The following is a 21,902-nucleotide window of genomic DNA, read 5'->3' as shown; positions in this document are numbered from 1 at the left end:
AAGTGTTGCTGACTGTGACAAGCAGCTTATGTGCATGTCTCATGGAAACTCAAACGTGCGTATGTGTGCATGTGTGTGTTCATTCAGCATCTGCTGTCCACATACGGGGTGACTCACACAGAGGGCGAGGTGTGGCTAAGAGCAGGCCTGTGACGTGCAGTCTGACTTTTTTTTTTTTTTTTCCTCCTTATAGGTAGCTTTCTTGTGCATGGCAGGGCGTTATCTTTGTTTGTACATTCTTGGGTTTGTGTGCATATTTTTCCAACAATGATGATAGTGTTTGTTTTGTGGTTCCACCTTTGAGCACTTACACATTAGTGAGGAACAATTCAGTGTGCATGAAGCTGTATAATACATTTGTGGCATGTCAGGATTTCAGCTTTTGCCCAACTTAAAATTTCTTTTCTTTTCCAGAAAAAGGCATGGCACACAATTAAAACCATGGTTAACTTACCAGTCATCAGCCCCTTCAAGAAACGCTACTCATGGGTGCAGCTGGCTGGGCATACAGGTGAGAGGGGTGTCTTCAATGTGTTTGTCTCTGGATGACTGCAGCAAGAAGAACAGTCTTGCTCTGTGTTCTTCCCTCAGGTAAAAAGGAAGCAGGAAATATCACACAAATCTGTGACCTAAAAATGTATTTTAGTTGTGGTGTGGATAGGGAAGTGGGAGTGATATACCTGAATAATGAGATGATCAGGGAAGCAATGGTCAGACTCTGGAGAGGGGCCTGGCTTGTAAGATGATATGTGTAAAATACTTGTTAGAGGGAAACAAGAGGTTGGGGAGCTAAAGCTTTAATCTGTCTGATGCTGTTGGTTGCAATATGGGATCATTTTTCCTGACTGAGTACCCAGTATTTAGTTCTCTAGGGGGAAGGATTACTGTCCACACCTGTATGTGCTTCAGCCCTGGAAAGGACAGTCTTTCTAATACAACTCCAAAGCCCTCATCTGAATGCAAGTCCTTGGCTGGAAAACAAATGGGAAAATTGCCTTGCTGAGCAGGTGTTTGCATTGTGAGTGTGTCATTGTTCACTGTGCGAGTGCAAGGAGCAGTTCAGTTGGTTGGTTCTAGTTTTGTGTCTGTAAAAATTGGTGGGTGTGCTCCTGATGTAGGCTTAATTTCATTTGTAAGGCAAAAAAACAACAAAGAGAAGTCATCAGGTTTGTATCTCGTGCTTGGTATAATTCCTGTGCAGGGCTAATGGGGGTTTATTAGTACACATGTGGGCAGGCACCTACGCTGCATCGTGCTGTAATGCAGTATGTGAAGCACCTCTGTGTAGGCTAATGCCCTAATATGGTGCACTTCAAAGCTGTGCTGAGAAATGGTACTGAGCCCTAGAAATTGAATAGCTGCATTTTGCCAAGTGGTGTTGTTGGGTCTGATTTGTATCACGGGAAGTGCAGAGATGACCCAGTCTTAATGCAGGTTTTGTCACAAATGTGTGGAGTTGGCTTCATCTGTATGGAGTGATGGACTGGTCATGTAACCATAACCCTTCTGGAGACGCACATAGTAGGGTGCAAGAGGAGGGTTAAGAGTTTACTCAAAGCTGATTAGGAGAGAGACTGTTCCAGTTTCCTTTTAGAATGTTTTGTGGTTGGGTTTACTCCATCCTTTCTGCAGCTGTTCTTCTCTGATATGACAGTTTCTGAACTAGAACCTGGGCTGTTACCAGCCTTGCCTTTTTGCCAAGACAGTGCCTGTACTAGGATTTGTCAGAGAAGACATTTTTGCAATGGCTGAAGGATCCCACTGTGGTAAAGGCTGAGTGTTATCCCCAGGATTAATGAGGTTCCTACTTTGGTGCCCAATTTATTTTGTGTAGATTAAAGGGTGCCTCTAAATGAAAGGGATACTTTCCTCAGATGCTGTTGGCAGGTTGCAGGACAGGAGAGTGTTTGGAAACTCTGGACAGGTGGAGGCTGATTACTGCTAATTGTGGCCTCTGCAGATGTAATTTGTCCTGGATACCATTCAGACATAGGGCTGTAAAAGCACTGTTGCCCTCCAGACTGTACCTGCAGGGCATTAGCAGATTAGCAGGTTTCCAGAGAGAGGCAGTACCTGCAGGCAGACTCAGGCACATTCACAGCATGTGTGTCTGTGTGGAAAGGGCAGTTCTTGCCTTCTGGCTGGTTTTGGCTGTTTGACTATCACTGATTGACTGTGCTGCCTCCGTCCGGACACGCTCAGCAGGTGTGTATGCCCTGTGTGAGGATTAGGGTCAAAGCCAGTGCTGGCAGTGTTAGGCAGCTTTAAAATAGCCTGGCAGAGGATTAATGAATTCTGGCTTGTGGCTTCTTCCTGTGCATTTTAGCAAGTATAGTATTGTTTAATAACCTAGCAAAGACTAGCATGGAAAAAACTTGAAAGAGCCCAGTGGTCTGAAGCAACTGCCCTCCTTAAAGCTATAAATTCTGACATGGGAATGTATCCAAACGGACTTTCACTGCTAACAACTGTTTGTCCAGTGTGTTTTATTTTTTATGAAAAGCATCTTTTCAGGGGAAGTCTTTAACTGCTGCCATGAGACTGAGATAGATGGGGGAATTTTCTTTTTTGCTTGTCAATCTTGTCAGCAAGTGTTTGATTTTCTTTTTTTAGGGAGTTTCAAGGCAGCTGATAGTGGGAAGATTCTCAAACGCTTCTCAGAGAATGAAAAGGAGTGTTTTGAGCGATTGATGAAAGACCCACTACGCTCCTGCGTCCCTTGCTTCCATGGTGTGGTGGAGAGAGATGGCGAGAGCTACATCCAGCTGGATGACTTGCTTACTGATTTTGAAGGGCCAAGTGTGATGGACTGCAAGATGGGGATCAGGTGGGGTGAATGAAAGAGAATGTACTTTAAGACAATTCTCTGCAGTGGCCTGATAATACATGAGAAAAAAAGGACTCTATTTATTCACGGACATTCATTGAATCTTTGTGAGGCAGTGATTCAGAAAACCTCACAAAGTAAAATTTCCATCTCCCAATGCAAATGACTGAATAGCAGTGTGAAAGCCCATTTCCAATGCTTGAATGAGTCTTTGCTGGTGTTGATATTTTCTTGAAAGAGTTGACCATTTACTCAGGACTGACCTGTGTTTTTACCTACTCTGACCTCTTGAAGTGTTGCCTTCTCTTTGTTCTCCAGGTTCTTACTTTTCTGTTCATTGTCTGTGATTAAGATGAAAACATCAAAAATACTATCTAAGCATAACAAAGAGGTAGAGATTTGTTGAGATCCTGGAGTAAGGTAACAGTGCAGAGATGTGTGAGCTGTCAGTAATCTTTTGGATGTCACTCAGATGCTCAAGAGTTATTGTCATAAATTAGTTACTCTACTTACAGAAGTGCAGATACGCCTTTTCAAATGGATGCAGAATTTTAAATGAATTAGATGTAGCACCAGTATGTTCAGAGGAGAGAGGAGAAGGATTTGCAAACTACACATTTTGTTGAAAGTAGGTGGCATTCTGGCACTGAGTGACATAATGTCCTGAATACCATCCTGGTTTGTTTCACTGTGATGAACAAAATAAACTTCAGGCACTTAACAAAGTGCAAGGTTTAGGAATCCAGTGCAGTGTAGAGAACATGGACAGTGCCTTTCTAATGGCTACCAGATTAACAGATTGAGTGATAAGAGCAAAATGAGGAAGTTTTGTGACACTTCACCTCCCTGTTCTTAGTTACCTCTTCTGGTCTGATAATCTGCTTAACTCTTTAGTTCTTTCTATATGAAGAGTGATTCTGTCTTTCACTGAGATGCATGAAGTAAAACAAACTTTCTGATGCCTAAAAAAATTACCCGTGACTGATGTTTTTTGAGGAGAGAGAAGACAGTAGTAAGTCTTCAATAGCCCTGTTTGGTTTTTGATTTCATTCTAAGTAATCTCTCCTACCAACCCTCTGAAAATGTAGTTCTATTTTATGGCACAGTGGGAATTCAGCTTCCTCCTATTCTGTAACACGAGTAATCATAACTTGTAATGGTAAGTAAAGGTATGGTTAGAACAAGAAGTAAATTAGAATTCCTGATTCCTGGGGCTCTTTCACTAAATATGCCTGCACAGTCATTGCTCTGTGTACTTTGGTTTCCCCGTGTGGAAAACTGGGGCAATGATAAGGCTTGCTTTCCTGGTTGATGTTTCTTGAGGCTGGTTTGTAAGCTGTAAAAAGAAATGTTGAGGAAGTCCTTAAGGATGTGTTGGGATGTGATGTTTGCAGAACATACCTGGAGGAAGAGTTGACTAAGGCACGAGAGAAGCCAAAGCTGCGTAAGGACATGTACAAGAAAATGATTGAAGTGGATCCTCTTGCTCCCACGGCTGAAGAGAACGCCCAGCATGCTGTCACCAAACCCCGGTACATGCAGTGGAGAGAAACCATCAGCTCTAGTGCCAACCTGGGCTTCAGGATTGAAGGAATTAAGGTAATTATTTTACCTCTGCCTGGAGACTGAGCTTTGTTTGATGTGTTGATCAATCAAAAGCTTGTGCGCATCAGTAGCTGGCTTTTCCAAAGGATTATGTGAAAATGCACTAACTGAAACCACAGTGTTCACTGTCTTGTAGTTTTAAGCATTCATTGTAATTGTAACTGAGAGTGTTAATGAATTTAAGCTTCAGATGCACATCAGCCATACTTGAATCAACTACAGAGACCTTACAGGAAGGACTCAATGAGGTACACAGTGCAGATAGAATGAAAGTGAGGCTGTTGTAAGGAGGAATTCAGAACAGAAGTATTAACTCCCTCTCCGCACGCAATTACTTTTTTTATCCAGGAACTATACGTATTTATTCCAAATGAATCACAGTAAAGTGATTTTGTTGCAGTTACATTTATTGGCAAGGCATGTTAAAAGCATTTGCTTAGATACTCTTAGGATCAAGGAAACCACTTTTCCTTTTAAATACGTGATGAGATCCAGTATTGATGGGTCTGGAATAAAGCCAGAGCAGTTCAGAATTAAATTTCTCCATCAGCCAAGTCCATCTGCTGTTCTTGATGGATAAGTTTATGTCCCTGTATCATTCCTAGGATACTACCTTATAGCCATAGCAGAACCTTGGCAATTTTCTTTCCTACCCTTACTTACTTATCTTTTATAGAATCATGGAATGGCCTGGGTTGGAATGGACCTTAATGATCATGTAGTTCCAACCCCTGTGCTTTGGGCAGGAACACCTTCCTCTAGACCAGGTTGCTCAGAACTCCATCCAACCTTTCCAGGGATGGGGCTCCCACAACTTCTCTGGGCAACTGTTTCAGTGCCTCACCCCGCTTTCAGTGAAAAGAATAATTTTCTAATACCTATTCTAAACCTACTCCCAGTTTTAGAAGATCCCTTGTCCTGTCACTGCTACTCTCGTAAAAAACCCTTTCCATCTTTCTTGTAGGCTCCCTTCAGGTACTGGAAAACCACAATTAGGTCACCTCAAAGCCTTTTCTTCTCCAGGCTGAAAAACACCAGTTCGCTCAGTCTTTCCTCATAGGAGAGGTTTTCATTCCTTTAATCAACTTGGTGGCCTCCTCTGGACACGTTACACCAGGTTCATGTCCATCCTGTGCTGGGGACCCCAGAGCTGGATACAGCACTGCAGATGGGGTCCCATGAGAGAGGAATAGAAGGACAGAATCCCCCCCTTGCCCTGCTGGCCACGCTGCTTTGGATACAGCCAAGGACACGTTTGCCTTTCTGGGCTGTGAGTGCCCATTGCTGGGTCATGTCCAGCCTCCTATTCACCAGCACTCGCAAGTCCTTCTCTGCAGGGCTGCTCTTGATCTGTGTGTCCCCCAGCTTGGATTGATACTGACCCAGGTGCAGCACCTTGCACTTAAACTGCATGGGGTTCCCATGGGCCTGCCTTCGAGCCTGCTTATGCCCCTCTGGACGGCATCCCGTCCTTCAAGCATATCAACTGCACCGCTCCAGAACCTGGATTACTTTTGCTTCCATTTCACAGTTCAAGCACATAGAGATAAGGTATAAAACGTAGTGATGCTGATGATCAGAGGCTCTTAAAATACCTCTTTCTTCTCTCCTTCGCTTTGTGTCTTCTTTCTTCCTTATTCACAGGTTCTCTTGCTGTGATACAGGAATTGGGGCTTCCAGCTCATGCAGTGCTGGCCCCCTGTGTGCTGTGCCACCCACTCCTGGCTGTTAGACACAGGCATCCTGATGCAGGAACTGTCTGAGTGGTAGATGAGTAGATGATCTGGCTCCAGTACAACCAAAACACAGGATCCTGTCTTGCCCTTTAGCCAGCTAATGATGTTACCAAGATAAATGTTTTATTTGTGTACAGCTTAGGTCTTTGTATGCTCCTCTGTGTACTGGAATCAGAAACCCAGATGATCTTGAGAACTTTCACTTACGTTCTTAGAAAGAGTGTTGGTGAGTGAAGATGTACAGATTTGAGTCCTGGAGAGTGACTGAGCTAAGGGAGAGCTGGGGAGCTTCAGAAAAAACTCCTGACTTGTTCTTTTTGGATTTGTTGGTTGTCATAGGTAGGAGCAGTATGACACACATACTGTGTAGTGTTTCCCTCTGTGGAGACACTGCTGTAACTGTGCACAACATGAATACTTAATCCTTGGCTAACCACAGAAAATACTTTGGAGCACATTCTTTTTCTCTCTATCTCCCTGTGTTGTTATAAGGATTGTTGGTATCATTTTAAAATTTTTTTAGATGGAGGAAAGGTGGCAGTAACTGAATTGTTCAGACAATACAAGTGGTCAGTACTCCCTACACTGTTCCACTGAAAGTGAACTGTAGATCCAGTTCTGTATTTTTGCAGAAGAGCAAAGCCATTCTGCAGGGATCCCCATTTTGGCAGGAAAGCCTCTACAAGTCACTGGTGCCAGCTAGTGGTTGATGGGAATAAGGAGATGTTCTCCCTGATTGAACTGATAACTCCTGGAGTTAACTGATAAGGTATGTTGGGTTTGGTCATTCTGCACTGTGGCTACTGGAATAAGAAGCAAAAGTAAAGAAAGTGAAATCATATAAGCCCTTCTGTGAACTGGCTGCTGATAACGGGGATCTGATTCACCATATGTGTACTCCTGCAGTAGTAGGGTGCTTTTTCGCTTTGGGTTGATCCATTTCTTTTACTGGCCTTGCTTCTCAGTCTCTGAAATCAAGTCAAGTTCATTTGTCACTTTTCCTCCTATCAAAAATATTTTGAACCATTTGGTTTCCCTACAGTTGGAACCTGTTGCTCAGTATCTTGCACCTGCCTGATTCCAAATGCACATTTCCTCTCTGGCAGGGACTGTCTGAAGGCCAGGCATCACAAACATTTTCTCTACAATACTGAGCTCAGAGTTGGGATTTCTGTCTTCACATTCTGTCAGTGAATGTCTGTGCAGTTTGAAAAGTTACTTCTTCCTTTGGTACCATTCCTTTTGCTGTAGATTAGGGATAGCTGTTTTCCCAGGAGGATATCAGATTTGATTCATGAATGATAGCACTATTTTATGGAGCTATGACCCCTGCCCTCTGGTGAACCGTGTCACTGTCACATCTAATGAGAACTGTTGCACACGAGCTGCACTGTGTGACAGTCTGCTCTGCTGTGCAGGAGTGTGTGTAGAGTCCTTAGCAAGGGTATGATTTCAAGGAGTGAGTCAGGCAAGTGCCTCCTGAGGATCAAGTACATCCAGAGCTGTTGCAGAGCCCTGATTTAGAATACTGGGATGATGCCATTCAAGCTCTGGATGTTGTTTACAGCAGGTAAAGCCAGGCAGTAATTATGTTTCCTGCCTACCTCTGGAAAGAAGTGAATGCATAGAAGTGTTTCTCAACCACAGGGAAGCAAGTAACTGATTTGTCCAGACACAAAAGATTAGAAAGGGAACACCGAGCAGCTATTCCAGACATTGCTCTACAATCTGCAGCATAGGGAGAAATAATTTTATAAACAACCTTACTCCTGTGAAGAGCTACCAGATGAAGTTCCAAATTGCTATGTGCTGTTGAATATTATCACACATCAGATCAGATGGCTTCTAACTTACCCTGCCTACCTGCTGAACTGCTCTGGCATAATTTGCACATCTCATCAGGCTGACATGCTGATCTTGTATCTGTCCAACAGTCTTGGAATAAAATTCTCTTGCAGAGAGATACGGAGTTTTGGTATTATTGAATTTTTTCATGTATACATTAGAAAACAAGTTCAACTGTGGAATAAATAGTGTTTCACCTGCTGAGACTGGACTTGAATTTGTCATTTTGGTGCAGTGACTTACCATGTAGGAGACAAGGTATTTTATTGACCTGCTGATGTACTCATAATGAAAACAAGGGATTGGACTGATACAATGGAGAGGAAAACAGTTTGATAATCCTGCAGGCTTTTAGTGGATTTTTGTTACCAATTGTAATAATTGCTGTGTTTTAATGTATATCCTAAATTCTCTTATTTCTGTCTCTTGAAGTAACAGGGGTGTTATTGGACACATTCATATTCATGTAGTCTATGTTTACAAATACCTTCAATTCATGTACTGCTCTTACTTACTTGTAGCTCCAGAAGCACATAAAAATACTAGTTTTTTTCAGTAGTAAGACATTTCTGTACTGAATCTTACCGCTAGCACAAAAATACTTTGAATTTCTCCAGGACACACTTGGAACAAGTATGCCTACACTGTCCTTTGCCAAAATTCACTTACCTGCTTTCTCACTGCTAGCATTGCGAATCCCAGCTTGTTCTTGTCTGCAACAGATTCTGTTCTGTTCTGTGAACTTTATATGTTCAAAGATATATTTGGAACTGAATCCTAACTGTGATTCTTTGATTTTCCATTGAAAAACAGAAACCACAACAAAAACCAACAATGACAGAAAACTCAAATAACAACAAAAAATCTTCACCAAAACCCAAAGGAAACCCGTAAACCAAAAGGACTAGTAGAATTGGGTTTGGAAATGTTCCCTCACACCCTCAGCCAGGGTTTCACTAGCCAGACAAGAGTATAACCAAAGAGGTCTCTGTGGTTTGCCCCACTGAACTTTGCACTGATGTGAGAAAATACTCCTGCAAGATGGTAATATCATGAATTGTTTCTTTTTTTTTCACTTGTACTCAACAGAGAATGAACTGCCAGTGTCATTTAAAGCCATCCAATCAGGTTTTGTATCTCTTCTTTTCTTCTTGCTTGGTTTATTTGCTCTCTTCCTGTTCAGCTACTTACTTTGATCTGGTTAGCAAGGGCTGAGCTGTTGCTGGTTCAAGAGGATTGAGTGATGAGGGGAATGATATGTGTGCAGTATAAATAATCTCTCTGTGTGTGTGGTTTTGTGCAGAAGGCGGATGGAACATGTAACACAAACTTCAAAACTACAAAGACACAGGAACAAGTTCTACAGGTTTTTGTGGAATTCATTGAGGGCAACACAACTATTCTGGTGAGTCTGAGCTCTTCAGGTGCACTGATCTTGGACCAGTGCTTTTGCTTCAGGGCCATGCTTTCTTTGGTACAGGAAATAGGAGTTAGAGTGTCAAAGGGGTAAGTGGTTTTGACTGGAAATCAAAACCAGGGGAGATGGGGTGGACATGGGGACTTGGTGGGTTGTGAGAAGCTGACTGAGACTAACTTTGTCAACTCTTGCCGTGAGTTGATCCCAAATGCCTTATGCTATCAAAATGTCATTCAAACTACCAACCTTATGCCTTGCCATCAGCTTCAGCCATGGGTGTTAGATGCATTAGATGGGTGATATCTAAGCAAGGATTATGTTGGCAGGAAAACCTGTGATTTGGGAATTCAGTCTGGAGAGGATAAAACCAGAGCTTGGAGGCAGGAAGTGAGATTGGTGACTAGCTGTTCTCCCTTGTGTGAAACTCATCTCAAAGAGGAATTCCTGTGTGCTAATTCATGGGTAGCATAGCAGGAATGTGGTAGATGGCATAACACATCTCTTGTCTTTGGAACTTCCAAGGATGCTGTAATGTTTTGCTGCAGTGTGGAAGCCATTATGAAGGCAGATTAGCCCTTCAGGAGGAGCGTGCTTGGTAGCTCAGGGCAGCATTAAATTCTGCACTAGAGCTTTATACATTAGGCCTTGGTACTTTTTACTCCCCCCTCTGCCCCCACCATGGTTGGAGCTCCTTGTTTCTCTGATAAAATTTCTTTCTTTTCACTTTGGGGAACTGGAAGATTTTTAATTCCTTGAAAACTTTTTATTAAGAAGGAAAAAAAAAGTTGCAGAAAGCCTCATGACATCCAAATCGAGACTGATAAATATGCTTAGTATAACACATGCAGCATATGAACTGCAGTGTGTTAATTCACTATGGAAGCTTGAAATGTGTTTTCAGATTGACTTCCAAATGATGAACCTTTTGTTTTCAAGGACCTTTAGCCTAAAATGAATATGGTCTCTTAATTATACTGACTCTTGTAAACAGATTATCTTTATTCATTTTCAATGAAATGTTTATGGGTTGTTTTGGTTTTTTTTTCCTCTTCTTCCTCCAGAAAAAATACCTCAAACGTCTGCAGGAAATTAATGTCATTCTTGAATCCTCAGACTTCTTCAAGCGACATGAGGTGAGCAGTGAGTGTAAAGCTGTGGAGGTGCATTGCTTCTTCATTTGAGAGAAGTACACATTCAGGTGTACTTCAGAACAGCCTGCTGTATGAGTAAAGGGGTTTTGTAGAAGAAAGGTAATACATGTTGACAACACAGATGCCACAAAGCCTTCACCACAATGATGCAGAAGATTAAACTAGTTGAGGAATAATAAATCCTCCTGTCTTTATGACATCCCAGCACTTACAGCTCTGGGCCACTGCATGGAATACTTCATTAGTACCAGTTTCCTATGGTTTCTCTAACCTGGAAGTGGGAATATTTATGGGGGAATGGCAACATGGAAGTTTGCATTTGGTATAGTAGCATTCAACTGTAGTTTAACAGTGAAGGCTGTATTACTTCTAATGGATTTATGTTGAAATACCATTTAATTCTACTGTCTGTATTCTTCTGCTTTGCTGTGCAGAAGGCATCATTAGCATTGTAACTTCTGCTTGTTAACAGCTCAAGATTTTGAGATTAGACATTTTATTTTACCTTGTTGATGTTCTTTTATCAGTAGAGATATTTTTGTTAATCATGGGTCATGGTCTATCTTTGCAAGGAGTTATAGGCCTTTGCTGAATTGTTCAAATTCCTGGTGCTAAGTAAGATGAAGATTTGCTTTTCTTCCTGTTTTCTACTGAGTACCATTTCTTATCTACCCTCCCATTTGTACCTTAGTGATTGATATGGTAATGCAAATGGGGCATCTAAATCATCAATCTATAAGTGCAGCCCAAAAGTCTGTTGGGTCGCAGGTGAGCTAAGGAGATCATCTTCTAAGCAGATAGTGTAAATTGCTGGGGGAGGGCCGAAGATGTATTTTTAACTACATTGTCTCAATCTGTCTTCCAGGTCGTAGGAAGTTCACTACTTTTTGTACATGATGGCAGTGGGAATGCCAATGTGTGGCTGATTGATTTTGGAAAGACCACCCTTCTTCCTGATGGGCAGACACTGGATCACAGGATCCCCTGGCAAGAAGGCAACAGGGAGGATGGGTACTTGTTGGGATTGGACAATTTGATTGGCATCTTGGAAAGCATCACTGAAAGATGAGTTGAGAAAGACACAAAACTTGCAGGGCTTCTCTGTAACTTTCTGCTTTACTGGAGTAGAAGGAAACTCAGTAGGAGGAAACCTTTAACTCCAAACTCCTGAGGTTGTCAGTGCAGAGGGAGCTGCATCCAGAACCCGGCAGTCAGTGATCAAAGTTACTTTGCATCAGCCCTCTATGAACCTAAATGAATCTCTCCAGATTGGTCTGTATTGCACCAGATGAACTTGGGACTGGTCCTCAGAGAATGAAGATCTCCATACTCGGGAATCACACCAGCATGAGTGAAGAGGTCTTTGTGATAAACCAAAATGATTATGGTTTCTGGCAAAATGGGACTCCAAATTACTTCTTAGAGAACCAGGGCAAATGCTTGGGAACTCAGGGCAGGAAAAACCATTGTTCAGGGAACTGCATAGTTTTGAAACCAGATTGGATTTTTTTTTTTTCCCCTCTAATTCCAAGTCCTCTTGCTCCTGTGTACACTATAGGTTGGACCAACAGCTTCTGCTGCATTATGTTACAGTGTGAGCAAAGTGCAAATGGGTGATAATCAAGAGAAACTGGGAGCAAAGTGAGACAGCAGTTTGTAGTGGTTTGATGTGGCTAACGGCTGTTGATAATTTCTCCCCTTTCATACTCTAGCCTTGACTCTATCCAAGAAGGCCTTGGCTTTTTCTATAGCCGCTCAGGAGATTACAAATACTCTAGGGAGAGAATAGCAGCCTATTGTCTCCAGAAACATTTGCCTTTCCAACTGGGTGGGCTGTTAGATATGTTAATAAGTTGGAGAGTTAGTCCTCTTGCAACTGAACTGCAGTTCTGAAAATCACTAATGATCTTTCACAAACTAGTCAGGGAACTAAGCTTTTTTCCCAAGACTTGTTTATTTTTGAAGATAAAACCCCTGTACACATGCACACACTAGTAGTCAGCAACCAGTGTGATCTTTGAAGATCGTGGTTTGACTGTCTCCTTAATGCATGTGACTTCTTGGCCATGTTCCTGTTCTCAAATATGATGCTGCCACTTACATGTATAAAGTGGCACAGCAATCAGGAAGGTCATGTTTCTGCATTCACAGCGTTACATGATGGGAAAATTCCCAGGCATCCTTCCTCCAAAGTATCAGCTGTTAACTCCAGGCAGTTTGGGTGAAGGAATGTCAATATATTATATCCTATAATAATATTTCCCATCTGGAATCACAGGGTGATCTGTGCTTTATTCTTTTGCTTTGGTCCAGACACAGCCACAGAAAATTAGTTTTCTTGCAATGACTTCATGTACTTTTATCCGTTGGTTGCATCTAGTCCCTGGAACAGTTTTTAATATACTGGCAGTATAAATACTGTCATTAGTCACATGTTGATTCACATTCCAGGTTTTAACATCAATAATGTGGTGATGCAGTTTTCACAATGCAGGTAAGAGTTACATTACCAGTTGATGGTTAAAACCCTTTCAACATCTAGAGGTAGTAATGCATGTTGATCAGAAATTCCTGTCTTTTGCTGATATCCTGTGCTCAGGAAAGAGCCTGAGAACTTTGGATATATGAAGGTAACTCCATAAACTTTTGGGAAACTGCTGTTTCAATAATAGTTGATATCATAAACATAAAAAAACTCCTATAGAGTCCAGATCTGGAATAAAATATGTAATATTTTAATATTTCTAATAAGAGTTACTTTGGGTAACACACTACTGTTCTAAAGGATCAGTCAGATTTAATTACTTTTTTATCAATTCTAAACAAAACAGGACTATTGAAAATTGATGTTAAAGTTAGATGACATAAAGTAGGTATTCTTTAGCAAGTAATGACATGTGGCAGTATTTCATCTTAAAGCTGAAGTTGTCTGAAACTGGTAATTTTTTTTTCAGTCCACTGCAAATTCAGATGACTTCTTTGGCCTCCCAGAGTTTCTCTGTTTTATATTTATGGTAGTATGTTAATGAATTTTTCACTTAGAAATTTCTGGGTGTTTGCATTAGATTTTTTTGAAGTGACAGAGAGCCCAGATTCTATCATTCCAGATGCCTCCTAGCTTTTGAACTGCTGTGAGATGACAAATTAATCTGAAGTGAATTCCATACTCCATATTTAATTCCATAGTTTAAAAAAAAAGTATTTCTCCTTTTCTACAGCCAATAGGTAAGCCACTGGATAGCAGTGCCTAAGGAGAATAGCAATGCTTAAGGACAATAGAAAATAATAGGTCTCACAGGCAGGACTTTAATGACATTGCCTTTTTTATGAGACTGCAAGCTGTCCTACCATAATTAAAGAGAATTATAAAAGTTAGAAGTAAGATTAGGAGATTAATCTTCAGAGTTAAATTTCTTTCTTCTGTTACCACATATGTGAATCTTTTGCACCAATGTAACCTATTTTCTGGAGGGGAGATCTAAACAGTAGAGGTTGGTGCTCCAATGTCAGTTGAGTTTAAGAGAAACTTTTTGAATGACTGTCCAGTTCTAAAGGAGAACTGGAAAAATGTGGTAGCAGTATCTTCACAGAAAACAACTCCTGGTAGCACCTGGCTGGTTTTGCAGTACATGGTCCTTGGAGAAAACATGGAGAAGGTTCATTCCACTGCAGTAGCTGGAAACGTCAGTGAAAAAGGAAAATCTCTGCTATAGCAGCAGAGGTCATCTGGGAACTCATTCTAGATGATGTATAGTTCTAGGAAGTTAGTTTTGAAGTGGCTCTTTGTCTTGATAGGGCCTTAGAAAGAAAGAAATCACAATCATCTATTGCTGTTACGGGAAAAGAGAGAAGGGGGCAGCTTTTCATAGCAAACTGTGAGTGTTGGACTTCAGCTGAGCTCTAAGGAGCTGAGACTGTGAGCTCAGGAGTAAACAAATTGCCCAGGGTAAGTTTTAGATTCTTTGTTTCTCATCAGGTGTCCCAGAACACCTGTCTACTTGTTAGTGTGAGGAAGCAGCATGGCCTTCTTTCACTGTGGCGTAAATTGTGTTGAATAAGCTTATATTTATCAGAGAGCCAACATGGTGCATGTGCACAGGCATGTAACACAGGGGGAGCTGATGCACAGTAACCACAGAATTTGTTCACCTGCAAGTCCAGAATGTTGCTCATGAATGCATCTGCTGAGATAGTGCCTCGCTCTGGAGACACTGAGCACGTGTGATTTCACAGCAGGGTCAGAAATGCTAGCCTAGGGGCACTTTGGTGCTGAACAGATGACCTCTGACTTTGTTTCCAAGGTCTTTAAACTCACTAGTTAGATGCAGTAATGCTGTAGCTGCTGCATTCCTTTGTGAAATGAGAAGTAGGACTAGGACTTCTCTCCCTCAGCTTCATCGAGTTGGTTTTTTTTTTGGCCTTGGACTACTACTGTCCTAGGCATTGTTTTGTTCCAGTCTTACAGATGGGAATAGACCTGGTTTCCTCATGGGAATGGTGAGGCTGTCCTTTATTAGTGCCTGCAAGCTGCTGTGGGATTCTTTGGAGGAAGGTGCAATATAGAAAGAAATGCACAGAGATAGATCAGATAACTTTAAAAATTATGGGTGTTGAGACTCCACAGAGGTACAAATTTGGCTGAAATTTAACCAAAGTGGGAAAACTTAAATCCCTCTAAATTTTATACAGGGAGGTATTCACTTAAAGTCTGATCCAGTTCCTGTTAAAGGGAAAAAGAATTCGATGGGAGTTGGACCAAACCCTTATAAATCTCAGAGGGCTTTTGCTACTTTTTTTTTATTGCTGTTGTTATTATTTGTTATTCTTAAGGTACTGAGATCAAATGGCCTGTATCATCCACATGCATCCGTTCTGAACACTACAATGCAATGCTGACATTGACTGTATTGGATGAGTGTTTGTTACTCTGAAGTGTGTATGCTACTAAATAAATGAGACTGAAGGAAAAAAGACATCTGCTATGATTTCGTTATGTGAGAATAATATCTTTTCTTCAAGAATTTCCTTAGGTAAGAGAGAAAAACAATATATTTCAGTATTTCTTTTGCCTTTAGGCTTTAGCATCTGGTACTTCCTAAAGCAAAACCAGTTCTAAGACATCTAGAGCCAAATGGTGGAGCTTGGTTCCAAAACCTGTTGTAGACATTACCTTTAGAACCTGATTCTCATAAAGTTTGTCAGCTTCCTTCAAGGTAAGCTCTGTCTCAGAAACCCCAGTGAGTAGCCTGCAGCATATAACAAAAATGGGCATCAAGAGGACTTATCAGATTCAGAGCACTACACTGTTCCCCTGGGCAGTTTTGTGTGGACACAGAGAAGAAGTCAACACTCTAGGACTGGCAGTGCTTCTCAGCAAGAGAGACTGTATTCTTACCCCAAAGAGTACTTATAAGAGAGGGAAACAAATATCCACCATTAGTGTCTTTTTATTCAAATATAGAAGTATACACTTGTCTAGCTTTAAATTGCATAGAAGCAGGCGTGTCATCTACTTATGTACAGTAGTCACCCAGAAAGGTAAGTTGGCAGAAGTGCTGCCGTGGTCAGGGGTAATGACAAATCAAAACCTATCCACATGACTTTTCCATTTGTGTGATATGATGGGAAGATGTCAGGCATGGTATCACTAAGGTCTCTGCATTGGATTGAGGAGGGTGGATAGCCAGGAGGAGAGAGCACAGGCAGAGAGCTACAGGAGAAACTGTCTCACACAGCTCAAGGGTCTAAGGAAGTGTTGTCCCTTTCTGACACAGCTGTGGCGAAGCAAATACAGTGGGGGAAAAAGTATTCCCAGCAGCAGCATTTTCTTCTCTTTCAGGAAAGTAGGGGGAGTGTTTTGGGGGTGGAATTACACTTGCAAAAGCCCATAACTATTTTATCAGCCTTGGAAAGCTTTCTTAGTGCACCCCAGCCCATGGGCAAATTAACTGAGAACCTAGCTCAGGAAAGGAGTTGATATGAGGAGGGGACACCTTAAATCTGTGCAATTAAAAATTCTGTTTGTCCAAAGGAAAAAATAAAGATGGAAAGCATTTATATTGAGGAGACCAAGGATTACAAAGAAGTGAGAAGCAGGAATATCAACAAACGTGAAAAAGCAGAGAAAGACAAATTGAAATTTCTATTACTGTTTCTTTTGTTAATCAGTCCCTTCTTAAAATGCAAGTATGAGGTTCTGTGAAGCAACATAAAGTATTAATGCTAAACACAGTCAAAAAACAACTATATATGTACAATTACAAAACCAATTTGGTTATGTTAAAAGACAGACACCTATCAGGAAAAGCAATTTATAACAACACTATAAATGGCTGATTCTGCAGCAGGGAAGTGGTGGAAGACTTTTCACATGGATTACAGGACCAAATTAATCCCAGATCTCCAGCTCATGTCATTCCTCTAGGAAACAAAATTGGGTTTTGGCTTCCAGTTGCCAAATTAATCTAATTTTGACACTATGGGTTTAACTCATTGGTGATGCACTAAAAATGTCTCCTTAAAAAGCAGTTTCACACAGTTATAGTTTGCAATGCTAGCAGTTAAGCACTAGGAAATCTCTGATTGTACAAACAGTAAGTTTCAGTCTCAGAATTGAAGGACTGAACGTTGTAGTGTGCATCACCACATTTCTTTTGAGATGAAATGGTTTGTACAGTGTGTAGCATTCAACATTACAACAGGAGCAATATTAACATTTTTTTCCTCCAGGATAGTAATAAAAAATTCATTATCTGTGACGGTTTTTAAACAGCATCTATAAAAAGATTGTTGCAGGTCAAAGATTGATAGCAATACGCTGACATAAGATCCTTCCACTTGGGAGAGTTAAGAGCTTGTACAAAATTGAGATTGCTAATGTAGATTCCTTTAAAATTCCCAGCTCTTTTTTTTAGTGCCCATTTGGTACCTGCAACTCCATGTCTTGTCTTGTCTTATTAGAAGAGACTGCATCTGGCTCAGTACAGCCCTGAGCTAAATGCTGTTGTAAACCATCAGAGTCTGTCTTGGAAATAAATAATAATACATGCTTACTCTACTCTCAGAGTTACTCTTCAACACCCCACTCTTGATCGCTCTCAGGGATAAGATCCCGGTCACGATAGAATTCTGTGTGCAGCTTTGTCTGTGTGCTCCCTGTAAATGAGTACCTTCATGCAGCTCTTCAGTATAAACAGGTGTTTGTCCAAGGTGCTGGACTTGCACTTTGTTTATAAAGTAAAGGCATAGCTGCAGCCAAGAGTGCCTGTGGCACTGGTAATAGATCTGTGCTCTCCTCTCGCTTTGCTTTTTAATAGGTTCCCTGTTTTTATCACCACTGGCCTTTCTAAATTTGTGAATTATGTTGAGACAAGTGCTGCACAGGGAAAATAGTGGTAGCACCAGCTGGATAACTGTCTGGGCAATAGGGATCGTGCCTGCTTCTCGCTGGAATCTTGGGATATTGTATAGTAATTTGAAAATATGAAGAACTGTCTTCTGTCTGCTACTTCACTAAAAGTCTCTGGGAGGAGAAGGTAATATAGTTAACGTCCCATGGCTTCTGAACAATTCTTCCTATTGCCACCAGTTTCCAGTCCCTGCTACTGGCTAATGAGAATTGGAAGCAGAGTCATAATGGGCCTGCAGAAGCATGGCCGTGACCACAATGCTCTGCTCAGCACAGACAAGGGCTGAAGAGTGAGCTGGCATTATGTTCACTGCAGCTGAACCAGGATCACTGCACTCTGCTGTGGCCTCATATTCAGGGAGGAAGGGGCCAAGTTGCTGGTGCCAAGTCACAACTGCTTGAAAGTTTGATAGGTCACCTTTGGTAGACAAAAAACTACTAATAACTAAAACTAACCATAAAAGTAATACATTCTGAAAGGTAAGGAGAAACAGATGAAATTCCAATTAGACAAAATTAATGCATTTATTTTTGTCTAGCATGGTCCAGAAGTGGCCAGTCTGAAATGCGACCAAAAATGTTGGTCTTTGCAAGAAGCAAGAATGAGAAAGTTTCCTGCTGAATGGGCTCTTCTGCCTCATCTAACTGGGCTGTAGCAACTCTTGGATATAAGACAGGACAGGCAATGAACTAAATGTGAGAGAAGCTAGAGAGCTAAAGCAAAGGTGAAATAGGAAGAAGGGCCTGAGGCAAAGTCATCCATCTCCCTTGGTCACTAAACCCATCAGTCCCCACACAAGGGGACTCTTCTGACCATCTGTCATTTTACAACACCATGGATTTGGAATTATTTCCACACCATATGGGTCTTTGCAGAAAGGTGACCATCATCACCCTTTGTGTCTGGAAATCACAGAAGGATTGGTGTGAAAAGGGACCTTTAAAGATCATCGGGTCCAACCTCCCTGCTCAAGTAGGTTCACCTACAGGAGGTTGCACAGGATCATATCTGGTTGGGTTTTGAGTGTCTCTGGAGCAGGAAACTAAACAGCCTCTCTGGGCTAGCTGTTTCAGTGCTCTGTCATCCTCAAAGTAAACGCTTTTTTTCCCCTCATACTCAGGTGAAATGTCCTGTGTTTCAATTTGTGTCTGGTGCCCCTTCTCCTGTTGCTGGATATCACTGAAATGAGTCTGCTCCCATCCTCTTGACGCCAGCCCTTAAGACAATTGTATGCTCTGAAATGACATTGTATAAAACTGTCTATTGTAGAGTCAAAGGCCTGAAACTATACAAAACATGGAACAGATATAAAGTCAGACCAATAAAGCATAAACCTGTGCTGAAGATGCCTTTCACTGAGGATAAATTCAGACTCTTCACTCAGTAGTGTCCATCCTGGCTGATGTAAAGGACATGAAGCCTGTGTGGTCAAAGCAAGCCCTGGCCTGCTAGCCCCCACCCTCCGACTGTACATGCAGCTGATCACTAAGCATGAAGCATAGACCAGAGAACCTCTTGCCTCAGAAAGGAGCCAGAGAAGGCTACAACTGGCATCTCAGTGCACAACTTGATCACATAGAAAGATGGCATGTAATTTGCCTCTGTAGGTTGGCAGTTTGACATTCAGGAGTGGTACAAGGACAGAATGCTTCCAAGACTGTTCAGACTTAATCCAAATTATTTGCCTTTTCAGTCTCCTTATTTTGCAGCTTTAAACTGTAAACATCCGTTTAGATCCTAAACAACTGAAGAAAGTCTTAGAAAAGAGCTGTCTTGGAAACAAATGACTGCCTTTATCAGCAAGTCTGCACTTGCAAGGCAAGAAACAATTACTACCTGCTCAGCTGTGTGAAGCCAAGTAGTGGTTTTAGCTTTCTCAAATGGTTGAGCTATTCTATCTTCCTGTAAAAGAACACCCTAAGTGGAGTTTGCTCTAGATTTCCCTTCACCATTCCTCTTCTTGACTTTCTACCTCAGAGTATTAAAACCAAGAACTCCAGCATACTTAATGGTAGATAGTTACCCAAGAACCTCAGCTTAGTGCTTTCCAACACAACACAGAGAATTAATGCTGGATATCAAAGTACTTACAAAAACGAAGTTCATTTTAAGTAAAGTCCATTGAAAGATAAAGACAGTTCCATTTCTCATCATGCCGTGCAGCTCACCCTTGAAAAACCACCTACACCTTCAATGCCAGGAGCTGTGAGGAAAGCAACACCATGAGGCAAGAACCACATTTCCTTCACTGCTCAAAGGAATACTATCTGCTCCACCAGCTACTGCTTTTTCAATGGTAAATGTTTTCCTCTTCATTGCTTGTTTGTAAAACACATGCTCAGAGGAACCTGATTTTTTTTTATTCTTCCTACTGCTTCCAATTTGAGCAATAGCTTCCACAAGATCTACTAATAAAACAGATGCAAATGTGGCTGCTATTTTTTTTTTTTACTTCCCTTATAGTTCATAAGCATTAGTAATTCACCAGGACTGTAAAAAGCTCTTGGGAATGTAGCAGCCTTTGCAAGTTGGTTGCTGCTGGCACAGCATGTTTTTGTATTCTTGGTTCAGAAAGAAGCTCAACCTGTGTTGGTCATTATTTCCATCCAAATGCTGCAGCTGGATGGTAGGTCCATTTCTTTTCACCTGAGCAGATTGAAAAGGAGTTATTTTCTTAGGAACTGTATTCTGAATCAGACAAACAATGCCATTGTTCTCCACTTCTAAGCTGGTTCATTGGAACACATTTGAAGGACAGAGACAGAAATGCAAGTGTCTGTAACAATCTGGGATCAGGTAGACAGAGAAAGCAGAACATTGTTGATGTTGGAACTTCACCCATCTGATGGAACTAAAGTGGAGGAAATAAGTGAAACAGGAAGCAGTCCTTCCAGACACATTCCCTGATCTTTGGAAGAGCCATTTCTACTATACTGGAGTAACACTCAGGTCATCTGACAAAGACAGACCAGAGTCTCTCTCTCTTGATGTTTTCTCTGTTTTACAAAAAGGCTTTTCATTTCTGTGCAGACTGGAGCTCCTTAGCACAGCTGCTCTGACCTCTGCCAATGCTGATGGCTGGTGCTCAGCACTATAGCACAGGTCATCATAAGCATAATTTACGTTGCCACAGGGGAAAGTCTGGAGTTTCACCAGTTCAATCCCACTGATATCCAGGTGAGGGCAGTTATTTCGACTTGGAGATGCTGGAGATGCCCGAGAGCTAGGAGAACTGCAATTCCCATCAAAGCCTGAATCTTCCCGCTCTGGATTTACTTTGAGCTTGGAGCTGGGGCTGAAGTGACAGATATTCTCTAGCACCCATGATCCATAGGTTGGGTTCCAAAGATTTTTTGTTTTGTTTTTAAGTCTGTGGGCCGATGGGTTGCTGAGCTCCAGCTTCTGGTTTGAGGTCTGCTGAAACCACGTCCCACTGTTGAAATCACTGAGGCATGGCAGGCTGGGCCCTCGGGCAGTCCGGTTGCTCAGGTTCTCCACCAGCAGCTCTTGTGGACATTGTACAAGTTTGTGTCCAGCATGGTGGGATTCCAGTGTCTTAGGTGTTGTCTGAGGTGTGAGAGAAGGGCTTACCAGCAGTGGAACTATCCCACTAGAAATGTTTGGGCGCATGACTGTGCTTCCTTCATCCTCTGGTGCAGGGCTACACTCCATGGGCAGCTCAGTGTTGATCACATCAGGGTCCTGAAAAAGAGAGACAAGAATCTGTCACACCTTCAGGGTGACTGTCACAGGTTTGGGCCATACTCCTGCACATCACACAAGGCACTATGTTCCATCTGCCTGTCACATGCTGTTGAGACTTATGTGCTTCCTTTGAGAAGAGACTGTGCTTCATTGAAATCAGTGACTAAGCTGGGGGTCTGTAGTATAAAATTTCCCTTTTGAGAGGTT

At 41.8% G+C, this 21,902-nt stretch overlaps 2 protein-coding genes across 3 annotated transcripts in view; one reads left to right on the top strand and one right to left on the bottom strand.

Moving 5' to 3' along the window:
• Nucleotides 1-15,554, top strand: part of ITPKA (inositol-trisphosphate 3-kinase A) — a 38,895-nt gene extending 23,341 nt beyond the window's left edge. For both annotated transcript variants that reach the window (XM_033061683.1, XM_033061682.1), the window contains 6 exons: nucleotides 415-511; nucleotides 2,614-2,827; nucleotides 4,222-4,426; nucleotides 9,317-9,418; nucleotides 10,492-10,563; nucleotides 11,447-15,554. In XM_033061683.1, coding sequence (XP_032917574.1) covers nucleotides 415-511; nucleotides 2,614-2,827; nucleotides 4,222-4,426; nucleotides 9,317-9,418; nucleotides 10,492-10,563; nucleotides 11,447-11,650 — 894 coding nt within the window. In that variant the 3' untranslated portion in view covers nucleotides 11,651-15,554. The remainder of the gene's footprint in view (nucleotides 1-414; nucleotides 512-2,613; nucleotides 2,828-4,221; nucleotides 4,427-9,316; nucleotides 9,419-10,491; nucleotides 10,564-11,446) is intronic.
• Nucleotides 15,555-16,012: 458 nt separating this feature from the next.
• The window catches only part of LTK (leukocyte receptor tyrosine kinase), a 121,808-nt gene continuing 115,918 nt past the window's right edge, over nucleotides 16,013-21,902 (bottom strand). The window contains exon 30 of the mRNA XM_033061680.1: nucleotides 16,013-21,692. Within this exon, the coding sequence (XP_032917571.1) occupies nucleotides 20,919-21,692 (774 nt within the window). The 3' untranslated portion in view covers nucleotides 16,013-20,918. The remainder of the gene's footprint in view (nucleotides 21,693-21,902) is intronic.

This window comes from Catharus ustulatus, chromosome 6 (genome assembly GCF_009819885.2).
Source record: "Catharus ustulatus isolate bCatUst1 chromosome 6, bCatUst1.pri.v2, whole genome shotgun sequence".
In the NCBI taxonomy this organism is placed as follows: Eukaryota; Metazoa; Chordata; class Aves; order Passeriformes; family Turdidae; genus Catharus; species Catharus ustulatus.
The sequence above is the reverse complement of the archived record's forward strand: the minus strand, read 5'-3'. Positions and strand labels throughout refer to the sequence as shown.